The sequence below is a fragment of the Hydractinia symbiolongicarpus genome, chromosome 1 (assembly GCF_029227915.1).
Source record: "Hydractinia symbiolongicarpus strain clone_291-10 chromosome 1, HSymV2.1, whole genome shotgun sequence".
Taxonomy (NCBI): Eukaryota; Metazoa; Cnidaria; class Hydrozoa; order Anthoathecata; family Hydractiniidae; genus Hydractinia; species Hydractinia symbiolongicarpus.
Genome location: NC_079875.1, coordinates 11,401,156 through 11,422,801, shown reverse-complemented (window position 1 = coordinate 11,422,801; position 21,646 = coordinate 11,401,156). Strand labels below are relative to the sequence as shown.

The window sequence follows — 21,646 nt, the reverse complement described above, 5'->3', positions numbered from 1 at the left end:
TCTCATTCCACTCTATTGAGATCGTTTATTGGACTGTCCGCTAATTGGGGAGAAAAAAAGCTCTTTGGTGGAAAAAATATTGTCCGCTAATTAGAGTGTCTGCTAATTAATTAATTGTCCGCTTTTTGGACTGTGTTTTATGAGACTTTTTGTGAGACGGTCGGTGCATGGATAAAGTGTCCGCTAATCAGAAGTGTCCACCTTTTAGAGTGTCCGTTAATTGGAGAGAATACTGTATTTTGATTGAGGTTTTTTTTAAATTAGTACCCGCAAATATCATTGCCGTCTACAACCACTCCTAAAATGTATTGAGACAAAGGGGCAAATTTCGAAGTTCATTCCACAAGTAATTACTTAGGTCAATCCAATAATAGGTTCACGCAATGTCAAGCGTAATTAGGATCTTATGTTAAATCTCGACTCTTAAAATGTGCTAATTGTTGCTTATGTCAGCGTGGTCTTTTTTTCTCACATTTTCGGCATCCTGATAGACCCGAACGTGAATTAGCACGATTTAAACTATGTCTACATAACCCACGCAACTGTAAAACAGCACTTCCACACCTCACCGACTGGAGAGAGTTTCATTTTTTAACAACTTTGTAAAATGTCGTTGTCCCAATTTTTTGTAAGGAGTTGTAGGTCTGTAGGATCTCACTTTTAAATTCTTAGGATTTCTTCCAAACTGTTTTTCTCTCATAACAGTCTACAAAAGAGCATATTTCGAAATTGATTTTTCTGTCGGATGGATTTTTGATACTTTAGGGAATAATATCAAAAAGTTGGGCTTTCATGAGATTTGCTGAATACTTTCAAAAGATACAAGAAGCCCTGTGGCTTAAAGATTTCCGCCATTAGCAATAATCTGAAAAAGTGCTGAACTTTGAAGAAGACTGGGGGAACAAAATCATTATATATTCTAAAATTTTAAAATTCAATTTTTGATTATTATTGTAACTGTAAATCATAGCTAACTTAACTTACATAAACTTCATTTCTCTATAGGAACAATTTTAAAAGAAAAATAATAATCCTGAAAATTGATGAACAATAAAAACAAAATAAGAACAACGGCAAGGCTGAAAATTTATCTATTTTCTCTTTTTCTCTGAAAAACAGCTTGGAAAATATCTTTAAAGGTGGCAGCAAATTTTTTTTACATAATCAGTTAGGAAAGTTTATTTTTAGACTACATATTCTTATTTTTTCTTTTATGACACATTGTCACGATTTTATAGCTATAAATCTTACACCAAAAATATTCAGCCTCAACAATTCCTCTAAATTAAAATTCATGAATAATTAGCTTTAGTCTACGTTCTTGCAAAATTGTACAGAGGGAAATGATGGCGCATTATAAGGCGATCTTCATTATGCTGTACTGCACGAGCTTTAACTTTCGATTATAAACTTTAAAATAAAGTAATGTTCATTGGATAATAAAACAATTTGTTGCACTATTAGGATTCTTATTGGCTTAAAGATAATTAAAGATAATTAACTCTTTTTTTTTTTGCGAATAGACTGCGCGAGTATTTAATGTGCGTGGGATATTCTTTTCAAAATGTGCGAGAAAATTAGATTACGCGAAACTAACAAAAACGAATAACGCGTGTCAAAATTTTGTACCGCCTTTTCCCACAGAATGATAAAAGTAAAGAGCGCAATACAAAATTACACTTTTAGCAGTATTCCGAAAGATATGTAATACATCGAGTTGTACAACCCGCAGAAGTTGGTCCTAACGTTAACGATTTCGTAAATGACCTTACAACAAAATAGTATTTTTTTCACGTAAAAATACCGGCACTAGAAGCCACAGAATCTGCTGGAACGAATTTCGAAAACTCACGGGAAACAATTAAAACAAAAACAAACAAATCAAAACAGTTTTTTAACTTTATCAAGATTTATTAAATAAATTTTTGGCAGAAAAAACAATAACGGTTTCGCTTTCTTTTCATCACACGCATTGAAAGATTACATCACTCACTCCCATTGCACACAATCTAAAAGAAAAAGAAAACATTTTCATATAGTGAAGCTTCCAGTGCTTTTAAGGGATGGCCAAGTCAATGGAATTGAAAGCGCTGTTTTTCATCTCATAAATAATTAAGGCTAATTCGGAAAAGTATAAAAGAAAAAAACTAAACAATCCGGCAACTTTACTAATTTTATATGCAAAGTTCCAACCATACCAACAATTTCCAAATTTGACAAAATCATTTTAAAAGTGTTTATTTCTTCAGAATTTGATTGATGCAAGGCCAAAGGAAATTAAATAAGTTTATTGTCCTATACCCATTCAAAAACACATGCTTCTCATCATTCAGGTTTTTTTCAACCAACATTAATGTAATCACCCAGAGGAACTTATAATGTCTCTTGTCGGTGTTTTAGAAGCTGAGTACACAAATACAAAAATATTACAAGTGCTGAACTTTGGCAATCATATTTTGCAATCAGACCCTTTTAAAAACTATGCTGAATCATGTCAATTATTAAATTCAGCACTAATAGAAAAGCACCTTGGATAGGATTCTTTTTGGAGGAATAAAATGACTGACAAGTGGTTTATTGTGAATAAAATAGTAATTTTTACACAAATAATTTAAAAAATAACGAACTTTTTTGTGTGGGTTGTTCTCAAACACACGTGGGCGGTGGACAAGAAACTGTGATGTAATTTCTTTTGGTCTATTATTTCTGAGAATATTCTAAAATAAGAGGGTGTCAATAAGCTGCAAATATACAAGAAGAGGAATTCTTAAGTAATTTTTGTTAATTGGATTTACAAGAATTTGAGGTACCCTACAATGAGAAGTAAAGAACAGAAACGCCGTTCCGATGTCTGATGATGAGGGATGGTCACATCTGGATAATATTTATTTTGTGATTTTAAGCTACCTAGCCAGTACCATGCCAGCACTCCAGGGCGCATTTGTTATTAAATAATTAAGTGATAAAGTACAAAAGCTAAATATATTGCTTTAATGTAGCTAGCTGCACAAAAGATTTTGTAAGGCATTCTGTCATTTTAAATAAAAAAAAGCTAGGTAGTTATTTGGACCTCCCATAACAGTGAACATTCAAGACTTGAGTATATAGCTAGTTAGGTATGCAAGACATTGCATGTTGGTAAACATGTTTCCACAACAAACTGAAACCTATATTTCATAAATAAATTTCTGCACATATATATAAATAATTTTGTAGATTTTCAGTTTTCTTTTATGAAATAACAAAATTTGGGAAAGTATAGCCAGAAGTAATATTCACTTGAAGTGGGAAGACCTAAAGTCTTCAGGTTAAGACTTAGTAAAGCGTAAACTGTTTCACATGGACGACACTTAGTGTAATGTGTTACAAATCCAGTGGAGCACTTATAGCATTAAGGGTATAATATCTTTTTCATAAACCAACATTCACACGACTTATGATAAAGATAAAGCCTATTGTTACTTCTGCAAAGCAAATACAGTTGTTTAGCATTTTTCATTTTGCATAAAAAGTTCCTGTGGATATTCAAAAATTAATTGCGAGTGGCACCAGACGGGGCGATTAGTGCAAGGTAAACGTGTTGCAGATCCAGGTGTACAAAAAATAACTTTCTAACCACTTTGTATTTATACGGCATAAAATTTAGATTATGTATTTAACACTGTGCTTTAGAAGCTCATTCCCACTTTCTCTGAGCTGGATAAGGTATTTAGTCCTAAACCTGGGACACATTTTATCTGTTTGAATTATTTTTAATCCTGAGAATCACTTAGAATGTTTTCGGTACACATGGCTTGTCAAAATTGATATGCTGTCAAAAAAAGTTTATCGGCGTCTCCAAAAATGGCCAAAATTAAGAACTCAGAAGCTATGATAGTAGTAAAAAAAATTTTTGGGTTCATTTCATCAAACTGGTCTAAAAACATGTAATACTAAGTTTCAAGTCATTATTTCAATTTTTACTGAAGTAATAGGACTTTTACTTAGTATTGTTGCATAGTTTTTCATACCGCTGACACCAAAATGACTGCAGGGACTAATCGGTTTGAAATTAATCTATATTATAATACCCGTATACATCTGTCTGTCACGCAAAATGGTAGCTTAGCTGTGCAATAGCGAGAAGCACGCAATGCAGTATAAAAAGGATGGGCGAACCGTGGATTTTCCACGGGCTAACAACTAGTTTATAATATTTTAATAACAAACTTTTTCTCTTGATGTGTTTTTATTTTCCTGCAAAAGTTGTTGCACAACTCACGTATTAACATTAGGATAAGAACGAAAAAGTTACTGTGAGACATGGGTTTTAAACCTTAAAAATTTCCAGCGAGAAATTTGAAAACTAATGAATGACAAAATCGCAAAAGTTTATCTTCAAATTTTAAATTTTTGTTAATGTAAAAGTAATCCACATGAAAAAAGTTTTGATGCTTTTTATGAAGAAATCTTCCATATTAGCCATATGGGGTAAGTTGATGAACAATGCATTTTTCAGGTGTTCTCAAATATGTGTAGTATAATCTTAAAAAATGTGATGTAATTTTCCTCTTTAAGTTTTGACTTTTAACCCAGCTCCTTTCATGCTTAGTCTAGCTAGCTATAGCGAAAAAGTTTAATATTCAAACTTGACCTATTTTACTGAGTATTAAGTAATAAATGCTAGTTTAATCCTAAATGTAACTATAGTAGCTAAGCTACCTGTAAGAACAACATCAAACAACATCGAGGCTGTTTTCTTTGTAAACAAACCCATTGGTATTTTTGTAATAAGCACCAAATTTTATGTGTTCATTTCTTGCGCTTATTAGTGTAACCAAAGTGCCCTGTACGTAAGTCCTAAAAATTTATGTCATTGGCTCACTCTTTACGAATGACACAACGTAACAAAGGAAAACCATGCTTTGCTATTTCCCGTAACTTATACCGAGATTTGGTTGTGATATATATCAGAATTAATTGTCTTTAAAACTGAATTTAGCCTCGTTCTCAGAAAAGAATCTGTCAAAACAAGGATTTAAGCTTTAGCCCGGACAAGTTTTAGGCGTCCAGGCTCTGGGCTGTCTCTATCTATCTATCTCTCTATCTTCCCAGGCGATATTAAAGATTCCGCCTTCGCCGGCGGAAATCAACAAGGCCATAAGATAATAAGATTCAAGTATGCAAACACGCAATTTTTATTTCCAATTTTCTTTAATCGACCATAAACTATTTCTGTCGGAAGGATTCGATATATTTTCAATTTATGGTGCTAAATACTTAACCTGGATTTTTATCGAATTAGGGACAAAAGACATCACTATTTGAAGTTTTCTGGTATCATTAATATATATCTAATGAAGACAAAAAGACAAAATATACCATAGAAAAATGTTTATGGAACAAATATCATTACAAGGTTATACAATAAATCTGTCGGAAGGATCTGTCAGATGGACAATTTTGTTTCGAAATTTTAACATTTGAAAAATCGAGTTCTTTATGTCTTTGCGAGTTATTAACTGGATGTCGTTTTCGAATCAGTAAATGATTTGAAGCTAAAAAGTTTTTATTTCTAGAAATCTCAAGAAAAGGTAAATTGTCCATCCGACAGATTAATCACTTAAAAATAAAGAATGTTTGCATCGATATGCTGAAATCACTTTTATAAAAAGATGTTCACTTTTGCTATATTTTGCAAGGTGTATTTCCATGCTTGAATTATCTGATTTTCATTGATTATAAATCCTTTTTCCCTCAGCAGAAATCGTCACCGAATCTAAGAAAAGTCCATCCGACAGATTTATCATTACAGTTAAAGATTCGTAATAAATGATTTGAAATAACCTAAAAGCAACTTTCATGAAACCATTGAAGGCATATTGAACACTTTAACCAGTCCTCCTTCTCATTTTCATGGTCGTATGACCCAGCACACAGGGCACAAATGCTCCTCATAAGAGATAAACTCTCATATTCTTTTTCTTCATGGCCACATTCTAGCATACGATTATCACTATACTGTTGTATTTTGAATGGTTCTTTATCGTTAGACAAATAAAAAAACTTTAACTCACATCCTCCATTCACAACCTCCCGTGACCATTTGTGGATTTTCAATGTGTCTGGAATCTTCGGCGCTTTGTTAATATCTTCCGGTTCTTTAAGTAGATCTGTTTGAAAGAGTGATGTGATTGAAGGAACAAGCCGATTTGCAGCATCACAAAATTCTTTTGCGGAATTGACAACGACTTTTCCCGATTTAACGTGTCGAAAAACGACGTTCTTAATGGTGCCACCGATGCCGTCCATTGGCCCCTTTCCGTGGTGGGCCTCGTTGAAATGCCATTCTAGATCTAAATCTGATCTGTATTGTGAAAGAATTTTAAACACAAATCTAGATCTGAACAGCCATCACTCCATAAAATAATCTTCTTCAGTTGCACAAACTTTTCAATTTCAACTATGATCATGTGTACGCAAGTCATCGATGCGATCCGTGAATGATCACTACTCTCACTAATGACTGTTACCGGCTTCTTGACCAACTCAGCAGAAGCGTTTGGCTTGAAATATACGCACGCTGTGAATATGCTGAATGAAGATTGTCCGAAGTATGCAGATTGAATTTCATCCTGCTGTTTATTTTTATAACTCTCGCTGTAGTCGACGTGAATTAATGCCGTCCCCTGCTCCATATTTTTCTTTTCATTGTTGTACGCAGAATTCTAAACAGGAAAAGGAAATAAATTTGAAAAATAAATCATACCTAATTAATACTTGATGACTTCAGAGATACTAAGTTTTGAGTGTAATTACTGGCAGCATTATATTCCTCACCTGTTCTCTTTTTCGATGGATATGTTTCTTCAGAGTTGAAACAGACAGTTTCCATTCGATATAGAACTCGTCAATGTTTTTTTGGATTGTGGCTTCTTTTATATGTTTATCTTCTCTAATCCAGCTAATAACAACCAGGTGCCCTTTAGTAAGGTATAGTAGGAATAATAGAAAATCTGTCGGATGGACATTCTCATTTTTTAAATCATTGATCCAAACTTTAAACTATACTTTTTCTGGTTATTTTCTCGCTTTTCTTCTGACTTTACCATTTAGTTCTTTGATTCATTGATTAAAATTTGAAAATTACTCTAATATAACGAAGAGTAAAACGTCTTTTAGACCCCTATTTTGATAGAATTTATCTGTCGGATGGACTATTGGTATTCATGGAATTTAAAAAACAATGCCATATCAGGAGTTTCCAGATCAGCTCTCTCTGGTTCAAGCAATCCAAGATTTGATACTTTTGAAAATAATAGATTGTAAACACATGATATATCCATGGAATATTGATTTTTATGTAACGAAAATCTGTCGGATGGACAAGTTTGAACTGGATACGCTAAATTTTTTAATTATGGTTCTTAATAAAATTTGATTTTTAGTTTGGAAACTTATAACATATATCAATAGTTAAGAGACAATTCTAAAGCGATCTTATCATGACGCTTCCCATCGTTTTAGCGCTGTAATTAGTTGTCCATCCGACAGATTTATTTAGTCACTCGCTCATACGATCAGGACCGTATAGGACAGAAGTCTTTGTTTGCAAAGAAAACCTTTTAATTTTATCAAAGTTGGGACATTAATTAAACCATTTTTGAAGAAATATCACACAACACTCAAAAACGCGTGTATTCATGACTTTTTTCTTCTTCGACAGTTTTATAATACTTCTTAACAACTTCGGAAAACTAATGACATATTTTTACTTAACGCAACCTCGTCCCCAGGAACGCTTTTCACTTTTTAATATCGATTGGGTACCATTATATTAAAAAGCAAAAAGAGGTCTTGGGGAGGAGGATTTACTTAGCGCTGCCCTGAAGAAAGAATCATTACTTCTAACTGCGTCTCACCTTGACCAACATAAAAGTGACCAAATATTCTCCAGGTGACGAAAATTTTGTCAGCATTTTTTTTGGAGGTAACTCTAAACCGTCACACTGTCTTATCAAAGTTTTTGTAACGATAGAAATCTTTACACCAATGAAAACGGGATATTTGTAACTCAAAGTTAACAGGGCAAAAAAGTACAGAGCAAGAAAAAAAACAGTGAAATGATTTCATTAAGATTTAAGAAAACTAATTTTTTGTTTAATAAATACATTTAGTTTTAACGCACGAAATATAAAATTTAAAATTATTTACATCGTTTCAATATGGCGGATAATTTCATCTGTGTAAGCAGTGCACGAAGAATTCCCGCCAAGATCTCCAGTGGTGGCCTATAACAAAAACGAAATATAAGTCAAATTAAATCCTAATTCCCCGTATTTACCCGATCGGAATAATAGGGCTTACCTTTCCTTCAGCTATCGTGGTAAAGCAAGCTTTTTCGATGACGTCAGCATATTTATTTAGCTTCATATGACGGAGCATCATAACACCGCTAAGGAGGAGCGCGGTTGGATTTGCTTTATCTTCACCAGCGATGTCTGGTGCTGTGCCATGAACCTAAACAGGAATATGAATGTGAAGCGTATTTTGCAGAGCTATATGCAAAGCTTTACATTATCACAAACCTAATGATTTTACAAAATCTGTAAAACACGTACTACCAAAAACGTTTCAGAAAAAAGTACTAGTCCTGTGAACTTTTTTTAAAGAAAACTTATCTGACGTACCGCTTCGAACACAGCTACACCATTCATACCAATATTACCACTGGGTGTCAACCCAAGCCCTCCAATTAAACCAGCACACAAGTCACTGAAGAAAATAAAAACACGTAAAATAAATAAATAAATAAATAAAACTTGAATTGTTTTCCATTATTGCTTTTTTAGCCGCGGTTTCTAGCGTTTAATACCTGCATTAGATCCCTTTTCTAGCCGCGGCGACTGTATTTTGACAACAGTAAATAAAAGAGTCAACTTCCAAGCCTTTAGTTAATAATCAATGAAAGCTAAGAAAATGCTGCCATCTTTAATTAATGGAAATTAAGCATTTTGAGCGGCAGGGGTTCAAACGCTGGAAACTGCCAATGGAATTGTTTCCGAAAAAAGTATTTTCCGTACTCGTTTGAATGCGGGATAATTGCTCGATTCGGTGTAAATTTTCAAGAAAAACGCATGTATCTGAATAAATTCGGTATAATATGAAGTTGGTTATTCAAAAACTTAAACGTTTTAGTACGCGAGTGTAAAGAGAATGGAAACGGATAAAATATTTCCGTTTTCAAATTATTACGTTTTTGATTTAAAACCGGACTCTTTCTTTGAATCCGTAAAAGTGTTAAAGTGTTAAAGCAGTACTTTATTTTCGAGGAAATTTGCGGGAAAAAATTGTGCCTAAATAATTTGTGATATAGATTTTTATGACACAACTTGACAAAACAAAACGTAGAATAAAATCCTTCAGCAAGCCGCATTAACTCGTAATTCTTTTCATTAGTGGACGATCAAAAGTTTACGAAAAAAAAACGTAGCGCAAATCTAAAATCTTGAAGGAATAGTTAAGCATTCCTGTCACCTGTTTACATACGGGCGGTTGATACTATAATTATAGGTGCGATTTATCATTACCTTAATATGTCCCCGTATAAATTCGGCATTACCAATACATCGTATTGGGAAGGATCCTTCACCATCTATATGAAAAAAATATTTAAATGTACTATAAAGTGATATCAGGTATTCCACCCCCTCTCGCCACCCCCTCCCAATCTTTACTCACGCATGATAAAAATCCACAAGTTATTTAAAACGGCCGACAATATAGAAAACACAATAAAATCTCCCTGAACCAGACATACTTTAAAGTAGACACCTCATGATGGACAGTTTGATTTGTCCAGTAATTTTTTAGTTTCATAACGATCTTCGGTCAAGAGTGAACATTTTGGTTGAAATTGACCTGCGCAAAGTCGATATTTGGAGATAATTTTTATTTATTCATCTTTGTCCTGTGGGATAACCTCCTTTATCTCAAGTCAATGTTTGCCCCGCAAGAATTTAAATTAGGGAGGTTTCACTGCATATTAATAAATTCATAGCAAAAACATCAACAGAAATGCGAACTTACATTTAGACATGTTGTGTCTAAGAATACCTCGGTATACTTAATATCAGGATTTTTCTCTGAAGCTTCTCGACAACACTGAAGAAACAATCCATCTGATTGACGCCTACACACAGAAAACAGAATTGTGCATGTTTACATGGTTACAAAACGTGACCAAATTTTAACAACAAAATCTAAGGCTTGATTTACACTTTACAATAAATAGCAGTGATTTAATATTGATACTTTGATTCTGGACATTCACGATTCATTAAATAAACAACCGACTGACCGACCGACCGACCGACCAAAAAAACAATACAGATCGTAACGTCTTATTTTTAATATACAGTACGTCGAAAATACTCACATAATATTTGCCTTGTGTACTGCAGTGACCTTATCTCTTCTATTTGCACGAGCGTATTCGAAAGCAAAATTTGCAATTCTTTCGGAAGCTGGTCTAGTTATGAGTTTTATGCTTTGTACAACTCCATCAACCACCTATAGATTCAAATCAAAGAATTTTTCAACACAAATTATTTTACTTATTTTTGCCTTTGCTCAAAAGACACCGTCACTAAATGTTCCACATCTGAAGATGTGTACCCCTCTTTAAACAATTCCGTAGAGTGCAGGGAAGGGATGTGGGAGGGTGGGTATTTTAATATTGATAAAAAAACGTTACACACAAGAAAACCCAAGAAAGTGAATTAAATATGGGTAGAAAAATGGTTATCTCTCACCGCCAAATCCTTCGGATATCTTGGGTAAAACCTCATCTTTAGCAAGAAAAGAGATATTCAACCACCAATGGCTTAAATTTCAAAGTAAAGTAGACTAGCCCGTGTAAGTATGGCAAAGATAGTGTTGTTGCTTTGAGGAAAAGAAATAGCGTCTTACCATATGTTCAATTCCACTGTATTCACCTTCAGTGTTCTCACGAATGGTCACAATATCGACATTATCGTATGCAGTTTTAAAGCCTTCTATAGAGCGACAAGGTCGAACGTTTGCGTACAAATTGAAAGTTCTAAAAATAAATGAGCTGCTCACACAGACAATATGTAAAAGAAATGGAAACGTTTCTTTATCTTAAGCCTTGAAATAAATAAACCTCTATAGACTTCCAAATGCAATTAGTACTGTGCTTCTACACACTTTTTTTTACAGCAACCAGGCTGTAACAAGCAAAGAGGGTCTTTTGACCAAAAATTTTTAATTTTGTGTGGATTTTCTTGCATATAAGAGTTATTTTGACAAGATAAGACATCGTTTTTTTACAATGTTTTTATCTTTTGGATTTTGTTTACTGTAAAAACTTAAAGCAGGGAAGGAGTTGTGGTTACTGTAATAAAATTTGTCTCCATATCTTTCGAGAATTGTCTTAGCAACCCACAGAGGAGACAATTCAGGCCAAAAATGTTATTATCGGTAACGATAATGATAACATCAATTGTTGATTTCATAAGGTTACGTATACCGATAGTGGTTACAGAGCAGTAACCTTACCAGTAACTAATTATCTGGCTAATACGGAAACAATTACTTTACAGGAGCTAAATTTATCAGTTACAGGGGGCACGGGTATGTTGGTGAATTAATTCCTGAAACTGAAGAATTTTGGTAATCCACAAGATTCAATTCTCACAGAATTTATTATTTTTATCTCACAACAATTTTTTTCGAAAATGAATGTAAAATAAGTTGCGAGGCAAATCAAATCAAATCTTTAAAATATAATTCAAGAAATGCCAGACGAGTTTAATGACGATTTCTTATCCATCTGTTTTTAGAACATATAATTTATAGTATTTTGTTTCACCATGCATAATATGGATCACTGTCTACCTTGTAATAATCTGCAGTTGGTTTGTACCGTAAATTTATGGATACATTGCACGTAGTGTGCCTTACCTTCTAAGAGTAAGATTCAATGATACATGTCCTTTTCCAATCGGTGTGGCCAGTGGACCTAAAATAAAATTTTTAGGAGTCATGGGCAAAAAAAGAATTAATGTTGTTAATTCAGCGAAGAGTTGACGTTGTTCTATTTTCAAGAAAGCATGTTTAATTTTAAGGTTTTATTGCTGTTTACCAAGTTGATTTGAATCTGCATGCAATTTACAAATTGTTTACATACATATTTACATTGGCATTTAATTAATGAGAGAGAAATTTTAAGGATTTCTTGAACTTTGTTTTTTAAAGAGCAATTTGCCCTTCTTAGATTTCTGGTACCTTTGGTGCCAAGAACCCACGGCTGTTTTACTACGGTCAAACCGCCTACAAAATTAAGATGGCTTTTTTACAATTTTTTTTGAAATTTTGTATTTTTATCATTTTTTAAGTTATTGAAACTTTTTTTGTATTGTTTTAATTTTACTGAAATAAAAAGTATTAAAACGATCTGCTCTTCTTCTTTTTAAATATATAAATATGTTATACATGTGTGTTATAGATTTCAAGTTATTTTTGTCGAACAAAATGCACAAAATTAAAAAAAAAACATATATTTTTGTATACCATCTTTCCAACCTTGTGCCAACGCCTCGCTTCTAGGTACGGATTTGAAAATTGGTATGGGGAGCCTGGAAACATGGCTTTATCGGCCCTTACCGTGTACTGATAGTCTTGCAAACTATAAACTACTTAAATTTTAAGTTAGAGTCTTCTTTAGGCGCTAAAACAGAGGAGAAAAAGTTGCCAAACTAGTGTGATCCCTTTTCTCTTTAATCAAATAATTATTTAAACTTCTAAGAGAGTCATAGCGATGGCATTTAATGTTTTGTTAGGTATGGGTTTTTTCCAAAAAAATACGGCGACCTAGTGTTTACTTTGGCCTTGATTGCTCGACCCGGGAATCCCTGTTTGGAATTTTTTGAAAATGCTAGAATAACAACAGTGTCTTAGCAATTTTGAAGCTAGCTAAAGGTTGACAAAGCACGAGTAAACTACTTTATTTTGCAGGGATTTTGATATTATTTTTTTGCTATTAGAGCACCCTTAATTAGGAAATTGTTTTAAAGGTTTAGACGTGGATAATTGTTATCCGTTTTAATTTTGTTCTCCTGTTTTATATTTTTCTGTAAAAAGTAGCTATTTTTGGTCCTTCAGTTTTGCATTTTGCATCGTATGCTGTAGCTAAGTAACTTAATACTTTTTTTTTATTTTTAGTTAAAACTTTGGTGGGCTTTCTCAAGATGAAATTGTTGAAATTGTTGTTGAAAAGATGTTTATAGCTAGCTGGCTAGCTAATCTTGGCTTTATCACAAGATTGGGTGTTATCATATACAATTTATAAAGAAGCACAAAATGATTTCTTTGTATATATTTTAATGTATATAATAAATAACCTATTTATGAACAACTTGAGATATTTTCTACTAACATGATAAACAAAAATGTTAAAACCGTAGACTCTGAATGACGTTTTATTTAATATAAAGATGTCACATATTCGGCCCGAAAAAATTTAGCACCAAAAAAGCCTTTTAATATATCACCTACATCATCTTTAATGGCCTCAGAATCCATAATGTTTTTTATTCAGTTAATAAACAAACTTTAAGCATACATTGAGACTCTAAAGGCCGTTTGTCACATATCAATTTGGCCTAAAAATAGCCCTTTGGACAATTTCGGACAGTAATAAAATTAAGTAATTTTCATTCTAGATATTTAACCCAACCTTGTGGACCATAAAAAACATGTTTTCCTAATTTTACTCCAGAGATATTTGGAAGACATTCATCTAAACGATAATTTGTAAGACATTTTTAGAAGTTTTGGCCTAAATTTACCAATTTCGGACAGGTGTCCAAAACTTTTTTTGTCTTAATAATATGGACAATTTATCTGAGAATTATTCTCTTTACAGAATATAAAAATCTTATTTCGTTCTTGAGATATCCTGCTTTAACTGAGAAGGTAAATCGAATTATTTTTTCGTAACATTTTTCTCCACTATGAAATAGCCATGAACTTTAGCAGCTATATGCTAGCCGATAAAGAAACAGAAAACTGTTTAAAAACATGGTATAGTTACTACATTAAATCATGTTACAGCATTTCTTTTCATACCTTTCAAACCAATTTTGGTTCGATTGACGGATTCTATTGCTGCAGGTGGAATTTGAGTTTTTCCGTCCAAACCAATTACCGGTGTTACGTCAACAGATTCCCATTCTATTGGAGCCTACAATAACGAAAAAAACATTATACAAAAGTAAAATGAATCTATTGTTTTTATTGCAAAACTGAACATGCTGTAAGAATTCATATCCTTACAAGAACTGGCAGTAGACACGTTTTGCACATCTGTATTATTTTTAGTCTAACTTTCACATCCTACTGGCACCTTTTTGAAAAAGTTCAAACATTATCTGTAACTCACACGATAGAAATCTCTTTACTTTCAAGCAAATATCTTGTAGTCTCTTAAACCAAAACTGGTTTATTAAAAAAATAAAAGAGCAAACACTGAGCAAAAAAATAAAGTTTGATAGAATTTGTGTTAATTAAAAAAATTCAAATTATCAGATTACCTGCGCAGCAGAGAATATTCTTTGTACTGCTCTTGAAATCTCTGGTCCGATACCATCCCCAGGAATTAAGGTTACTTTTCGAACATTCTATAATTAAAAAAAAGCTGTTATAATGTTGTTGATTGAACAAAATCTGTCTTTAAAGAAAATAACTTTTTAGCTTACTGACAGAATCAGCCATATAATATAGGCTAAGTTGTGGGCCCGTGGAAGGTCCACAAGGATATTTCGTGCATACTTATAGCACAAAATAGGGAATAATTATAATAGGCCTTTCAGCATTATAATATACTGCGTTTTTCACTTCTAATGAAAATATTTTCTGAATACCTTCGCTCAAATTGGCTCATGTTACACACAAAATATGGGAGATACTTACCTCAGTGCTGTAGCCACGTTTTGTACATGAAGAAAGTGATACAATCTAAAAAAGGATTTTATTAAGGTAACTATTCTTTGAAGTTAAATTACCATGTACATAGGAGTAGTGTTTAGTGTTTTTTAAAGTATAAGGTTTATTTGTTGAAAAATAGCCAGCATCGCCTGGTTTCAAAGTCATAAGCTCAACGCAATAGTTTCACTAATCCTAATAAATGCATTGATGTCAGGTCTAGTACCTTGATTATATATGCCTTAATGTCAAAAAAGTTAACAGGAGATAAATTTTCAGCTACATCAAGTGAAAATGAACAGATCTACTTTGCTACAGAAAGACAAATGCATGCAATATTTGTATTATTATAACGGAGTAGTCAATAAACCTGTAAAAAATCCACTCAGGCAGGACAATGGAAAAGGCTGGAAGTTATAGAAATTTTAATAACATCAGCATTTCACAGGAGTCCCTAGACATGACATTAGTTATTTTCCCCTTTTTCATTTGTTGGCCTCAAATTTTTAAGTACAATGCAATGGCTTTGCTGATTTTACATAGTGTTTTGACGTCATTTTATATCTATTGACGTTGTGCCGTAACGGCTAGAAAGTTAACAAATAATACATAATTTTGTTGTCTGTATTAAAGAAAATATTTAAAATATTTTGTCAACCTTAGTATTAATAGCACACCTAAGTCATTTTGCATGTTTGTAGGTATGAGCATGATTCTCCTGAAAAAAAACCTGGTGCAGTTCTGGTGCATTTTTTAATATGGGCAATTACAAATATCTAGGATACTTAGAGACATTAGCACACTAAAAATAGGAATGGTCGGTTGCTCAGTCCCTGTAAATAAAAGCTAAAAATTTATGCCCAACCATTAACGCTCCACGAAACATTAATATTTGTATAAATTTGCTGTCGTATTTTACATAATAGTTTTTTTCCATTTTAATAAATTAACTCATTCTGTGCCGCAAAGCACTGTCAGCAGCTCAATATCATGGAAAAAAATGTAAGCTGCTTACAGCAGCTTTTACTATCATGCTAATAAATCAGTAAATACAGCCATTTCCAATAGCTCAAAACTACTGTTATTGCTTTAGAAACAAATGAAAATGATGTGTAAGCATTTTAAAAGGGGTTTGAAAGTATGAACAATTGGGTTTTAAAAGAGTAAGGGATCCCAAGGAACTTTTACAAGTTGGACTCATCTGAACAAGAAGATCGAAGCGGCCATCAAGGCGGCAAGAAAAACAAATATTTAAAAAACGATATCTGAGGTTACATGAACTTTTAAGAAAAAGTGAAAATGTCATTGGGAACTTCTTATGAAAATCTTCCAGGTAAGTCCAACTTGTAAAAGTACCTCGGGATCACTTTAAGCTTTAAAACGGTATATAATGACATGACTTATTTCTGCATTTGCATGGCTTACAGTACCGCTCGAACGTAACTTTACATGTACGCGCACGAACGGAAACCATTTGTTTATAAATTTTTAAAACGCAATAGAAATGCTTTTTTTAGATCGCTTTTTAAAAATTTTAGAACGAAGAACGGCAGTAGAAATGCTTTTTTTAGGTCGCATTTTAAAAGTTTAAAAACAAAAAGCGGCGATAGAAATGGTTTTTTTAGAAGGCTTTTAAAAAATTTAGAACGAAAAACGACGATTGAAAAGCTTTGTTGCTTAAGAACAAAGAACGGTGATAGAAAAGCTTTTTTCGATCGCATTTTACAAATTGAAGAGCAAAAAGGAGCGATGGAAATGTTTTTTTAGATCGCATAGCAAAAACAATATGTCCTCACAATGAGTGTTTTCATCTATAAAGAACGTCAAAAGTTATATTTTCATATTTCTTCTTTGTTCGGTATTAAAATTCAATTGTTTTTGAAATCTCATCATGAGGGAAAAGGCTCGAACGTAGGGTTTTTCCGTTTGCGTTGTTAAACATTGCTTTTTATAAAAAAACTTTTAAAAGTTTAGCATGTTAAAAAATATGCTTTGATGATAAAGAAATATTACTAAAACGTTTAAAAGGCTTTTAAATATTAAGACCTCTGGATTTCAATAACACAAAATCAATTTAATGATGTAACTTTTACATGTTATGTTCGTTCATTTTTCTAAAATAACTTGTTAAATAGCCTTTGAGATCTTTAACACTTTTAAACAATAACATGCATGTTACATGTGCCAACAAAAGGATTCATCAAATCTTATTGTTATGACTCGCGCAAAACGATAACAATAGAAGAAAGTTTGTGTATAAACAAAAGATATGTGAAGGTTCTTTATATAGACATGAGATCATTACATGAAGTCGTAAAACTCGCGTACATGTAAAGTTACATTGCGGTACTGTACATGGCTGATTTTTACAAGATGACATGACAAAAAAATCTTGTGGTATTTTCACACTTTTCTCACTGCACATTCAGTTAATGGTGTGTAATGACTGCAGAAAAACGAAGAGCATAACATATCCTGAGCCCTACATCTAGGATCTAAACCATGTCACCAATTTTAATGGTACCGAAATTTGTGTACTTAATAGAACAGAAACCCAAAACTTCGCTAGGGTAGCTCAGTCATAAAAATACTGTGTGGTAGGGGTACAACATTTAATCTATTGTTATCTCTGTAATCATTTATCAAATACACAACAAACCTATATTGTTATGAAACTTGACAGGCTAGAAAATATTACTCTCTTGGTTAATTCGCTTTACCAAGTTTTCCTAATTTTGCATCTGTTTTGAGGTACAATACAGCCTAAATGTAATTTTAGATTTATGCAAGTTATATGACCTGCGTAACAACCTCTTGTCTGCATAAAGAACCTTTGTATATCTTTTATTTACAGATGAAGTTAATTGATAGTTATTATTGTGCATAAACCAGGAGATATGATAAAGTATTTTGTTCTCACATGTAACATGTAAGCTTTTTTTTAAAAGCACTAAAAATCACAAAAGCTGTTGAACTTTATATATTTTTAAATGTATAGGCACAAACTGCTTTCAATACTGTTTTACCACAATGAAAAAAATAGTTTTGACGGCTATATTAAACAAAATACAGAGATATTTAGGACAAAATATTTTCTCGTCATTTCAGAACGAAATACAGCAATCTTTAAGCTTTGTAGGGTCATTGTCACCTCACTTAAGAATGAAGTACAGCGATTTTTAACCTTCTATGGGACGTGTTCTTGTTATATTAGAACAGTATATACAGTGATTTTACAGTACTTGAATCAGGACACCTAACATCGCGAGCGCGTATCATGCGCGACACGAACAATCCGCGATCCTATCGTGACCATCGCGATAGAAAAAATGTTAACGAAGAGCTTCACGATAGTCGCGATGTATAAAAAATAACGATGCTATCGCAATCGTCACTATTAATCGTGATTGTCGCGATTGATCGTGAATAACATTAAAAATATTAAACACTAGATGTGTATAGCTAATCTTGTGTCTTTGTTTTTGTTTTTTTACATTTAAAAATTCTTTTGCATCTTGTATTTTTATGAGAAATTGGATTTTAGAAATAAGGTGACTCCAACTTAATTACTTCTTCTACGCGTGAAGTAGATAGTAGAAGTAGATAGTAGTTTACGGTTTGTCTGTCGGCGAAATAAAAATAATTTTATCGATAATGTATAAATGGTCGGAACAACAACAAAAAACAACAATGGAGGAGGGTGTTGCGACAAGCATATTTTCTATGTATGTTTTTCTTGTATTAGCGAATATTAAATTAGCGAATGCCCGATTTAATGAAAGTTCATGGAAAAATAAGAATGAATGGTCGGAACAACAACAACAAAAATAATAATAAAAAATAACAAAAGAGGAGGGTGTTACGACAACCGTTTTCTATGTATTTTGGCATAACGCATGCAGTTTATATTTTTTAGTTGCGAAGGAAAAATAATAATAATTTGCCTCATTAAAAGAATGTTACTAGTACTCAAGGTGAAAAGATAAAAATACTTGCACGTTAAAAAACTTATTTTCAAAAGTTATGCAGCAAGTTTTTTTGTGTTGTTTTGAAAGCTGTACAGCTGGAATTATTCTTGTGCTGTTTCGAAAGTTATACAGAATATACCTGCTTTGTTTTAAAGATATACAGCAGATTATACTTGTTGACCTGCAATGCTATAATAATTAAATATAACAATGGTTGACAGGAGCTACTTAAAGTTGTTGTGCGAGACATATATTATTTTCAACATGCAAAAATATCTAATGCAAACTTTAGGTAATAGGTTAAGAATGACAACAAAAGTTCCTATGTCATCGAAAGCTTTTGCGAAGGTGATAACTGTTGTGTACATAAGGTTATATTTAAGCGGTACTATAACGAGGGTGCAGACTTGCCGGAAAGGCCGCAAAACCACAGGCTGTCAGACGAGTTACCTGAATTAACCTGAAACAACATTTTTTTAAACATTTATTTTAATGCATAACTTATTTATTTAATGTAGTGCAGTGGTAGTGGAAGACTGTTTTTTATATCATTTCTTCTATAAATAGTTGTAACAAAATCCTAAAAATAATAAACTGTAAAATTAAATGAAAATGAGCTTGCCTGCGTTCCATTTTGGGCACAATTTGGTCTAGGTTTTCCGGGCGGTTACAGACAAAAACCCTGAAAAAAACTGAAAACACCCACTGCTGCCCTCCATATATACAGCGTTTTCGGCGAGTCTGCACCCTTGTGTACTATATAAACTTAGCGAGGTTAGAAGCAGTCAATCTGGAGTCTTTTGTTTAGATAACCTTGTAATGAATACGGTATATAAAAGAATTAAAAAAAAACCACTTAGCTAGTTAAATAACTGTGACATCGGCCGCCATCCAAAATATGTTATGTTCGCGTCCTCCGACCGAATAACTTTTGGTAATAAAAACCTGAGTCGGTAAGTCGGAAAAAAAACGGAAAAAACTTTTTGATCCAACAAGATATATTTGAAAAATAAAATTTGTGAGAACTAATTTTCCCAAAATTGACAAAAACTCGCGCAAATTAATTCCGGTAAAAATTAATTTATTTAGAGTACCAATGTCAAGTTTACAGGGCGGCGAAAAAGGGTCTGCATACGATGTTGAGTGGCGCTATACTGGCACTAGGAACAAATTTTGCCCCCATTTTTGCGGGGTCTTCAGGACGCGAACATAACATATTTTTGATGGGGCCCTAAATGTTTGTGACATGTGTCCTGTGTCTGCCTCAAAACTTTAGGGCAGTGCTGTGGTGGGAACAAGGGTGTCTATAAGCTCCATAGACTAAAAAGGGCAAGTGTTTTGTGAAGGTAGTATACACTTAGAAAAACCAACCCATATCAAAGTCCAAAAAATAGAAACAGTCAATAAAGAACTTCATTGCACATTTAGCTATAATCTGTACTGGACTATGTTAGAAAATGTTACGTTAAAATAAAAATGTAAGTATATGGAGAAAAAAAGAGAGTTTGGACCGTTGAACTACCATCAAATATGATGTTATCCTGTCCTAAAAAATTCAGGATTGTTGCTGGCACCCTGGTTTTTGGGTGGAGAGGACCTTTTGTTGAAAGAGAAAATTTTGTTAACTTTGCTAAGATCAACGCGAGTCGTCTATGGTTGAAAGGTATGCTACTAATTTAAAACATATCATTACATTTGAATATCTTTTGTTTGATGCGGCCAAGTATTTGGCACACCAGGATGCCCCTTTTGCGAAAGAATTACCAAATACTGCTGCGCCGGCAACCATCTTGTATCAACAAACTAGACGATTGATTTGGGCTTAGTGTAAAACGCTGAACGGTGGGAACACGGAACATCGGAATAAACCGGAAACCAGAACTCCCCGGCATAAGTTATCCAGAACAACACACGGCGCACACCGGAACAATTACAAATACTTCCTTTTTACTGCTCCTCCTCTTAAAAATGCTTTAAAGGTAGAGTCTGATACAAAATAAAAGCTTTTATATTAACTATTATAAACTAATAACTATTTTCCACCTGTTTATACTGATTGGCTAAAAAGCCTTCACAACGGGCTGTATACAACACACAGTAAACTTTTAACCTTAGCAACCAAAATTATTGCTATAAATGTAAACAAATAGCATTGCCAGAGAATCGTTAAAGCATAGCTACATAACGCGCATGCGTTTCAGATGGCTACTGTTCCTGTATTCCGCCATCGTACATTATTATTTGACGACATCGTGCGATGTTATTTGACAAAAAAATATGCAGTACGTATATTTATTTAAAACATTGTTTCCCAAAGTTTCTTACCATGGTGTGTTTCGTCCCCAGGGTTTTTGCCTGACGAAATGACGTCCAAAAATTTTTGCCGTCTTCTTTCATATCACAAAGACAAAAAACCTTGGGGACGAGTGTGTTTCATCCCGAACTAGTCTTTTTTTCATTTTTTTTGACTTGTTTGTTACAAAACTGAAATCTCAACGAGTTTGGCGGGACAATTAAGCAGTCAAAATTGTCGTTTTATTGATAAGAGACAGCACGAACTATTAAGAGCAATTATTAGGAACATTAAGAAAACTAACTATTAAGAAAAGCAAAAACAAATCATGCTTGGGAAAGGCACGAAAAATAAGAACAACCAGTCTCAGTCAGAACGGATTTTACTGGTTGTTACAAAA

General features: G+C 33.1%; 1 protein-coding gene and 1 long non-coding RNA gene across 3 annotated transcripts; both read right to left on the bottom strand.

The window, feature by feature from the left end:
- Window positions 1–1,881: 1,881 nt before the first annotated feature.
- On the bottom strand, window positions 1,882–5,107 carry LOC130638647 (uncharacterized). 2 transcript variants are annotated; one of them, XR_008982361.1, is made up of 2 exons: window positions 4,702–5,107; window positions 1,882–2,009 (listed from the first exon to the last, which is right to left on the bottom strand). It is a non-coding gene; the product is annotated as an uncharacterized LOC130638647 (long non-coding RNA). The 2 variants fall into 2 exon arrangements; XR_008982360.1 differs by lacking the exon at window positions 4,702–5,107 and adding an exon at window positions 2,628–4,690.
- Window positions 5,108–8,098: 2,991 nt separating this feature from the next.
- Window positions 8,099–20,805, bottom strand: LOC130638631 (isocitrate dehydrogenase [NAD] subunit alpha, mitochondrial-like). Its single transcript, XM_057447019.1, has 12 exons — window positions 20,647–20,805; window positions 14,974–15,018; window positions 14,595–14,681; window positions 14,131–14,245; window positions 11,965–12,022; window positions 10,951–11,080; window positions 10,418–10,551; window positions 10,069–10,171; window positions 9,570–9,634; window positions 8,670–8,754; window positions 8,347–8,499; window positions 8,099–8,270 (listed from the first exon to the last, which is right to left on the bottom strand). The coding sequence occupies exons 1-12, from the start codon at window positions 20,740–20,742 to the stop codon at window positions 8,190–8,192; spliced, it is 1,152 nt and encodes a 383-aa protein (XP_057303002.1). The 5' UTR covers window positions 20,743–20,805; the 3' UTR covers window positions 8,099–8,189.
- Window positions 20,806–21,646: the final 841 nt, after the last annotated feature.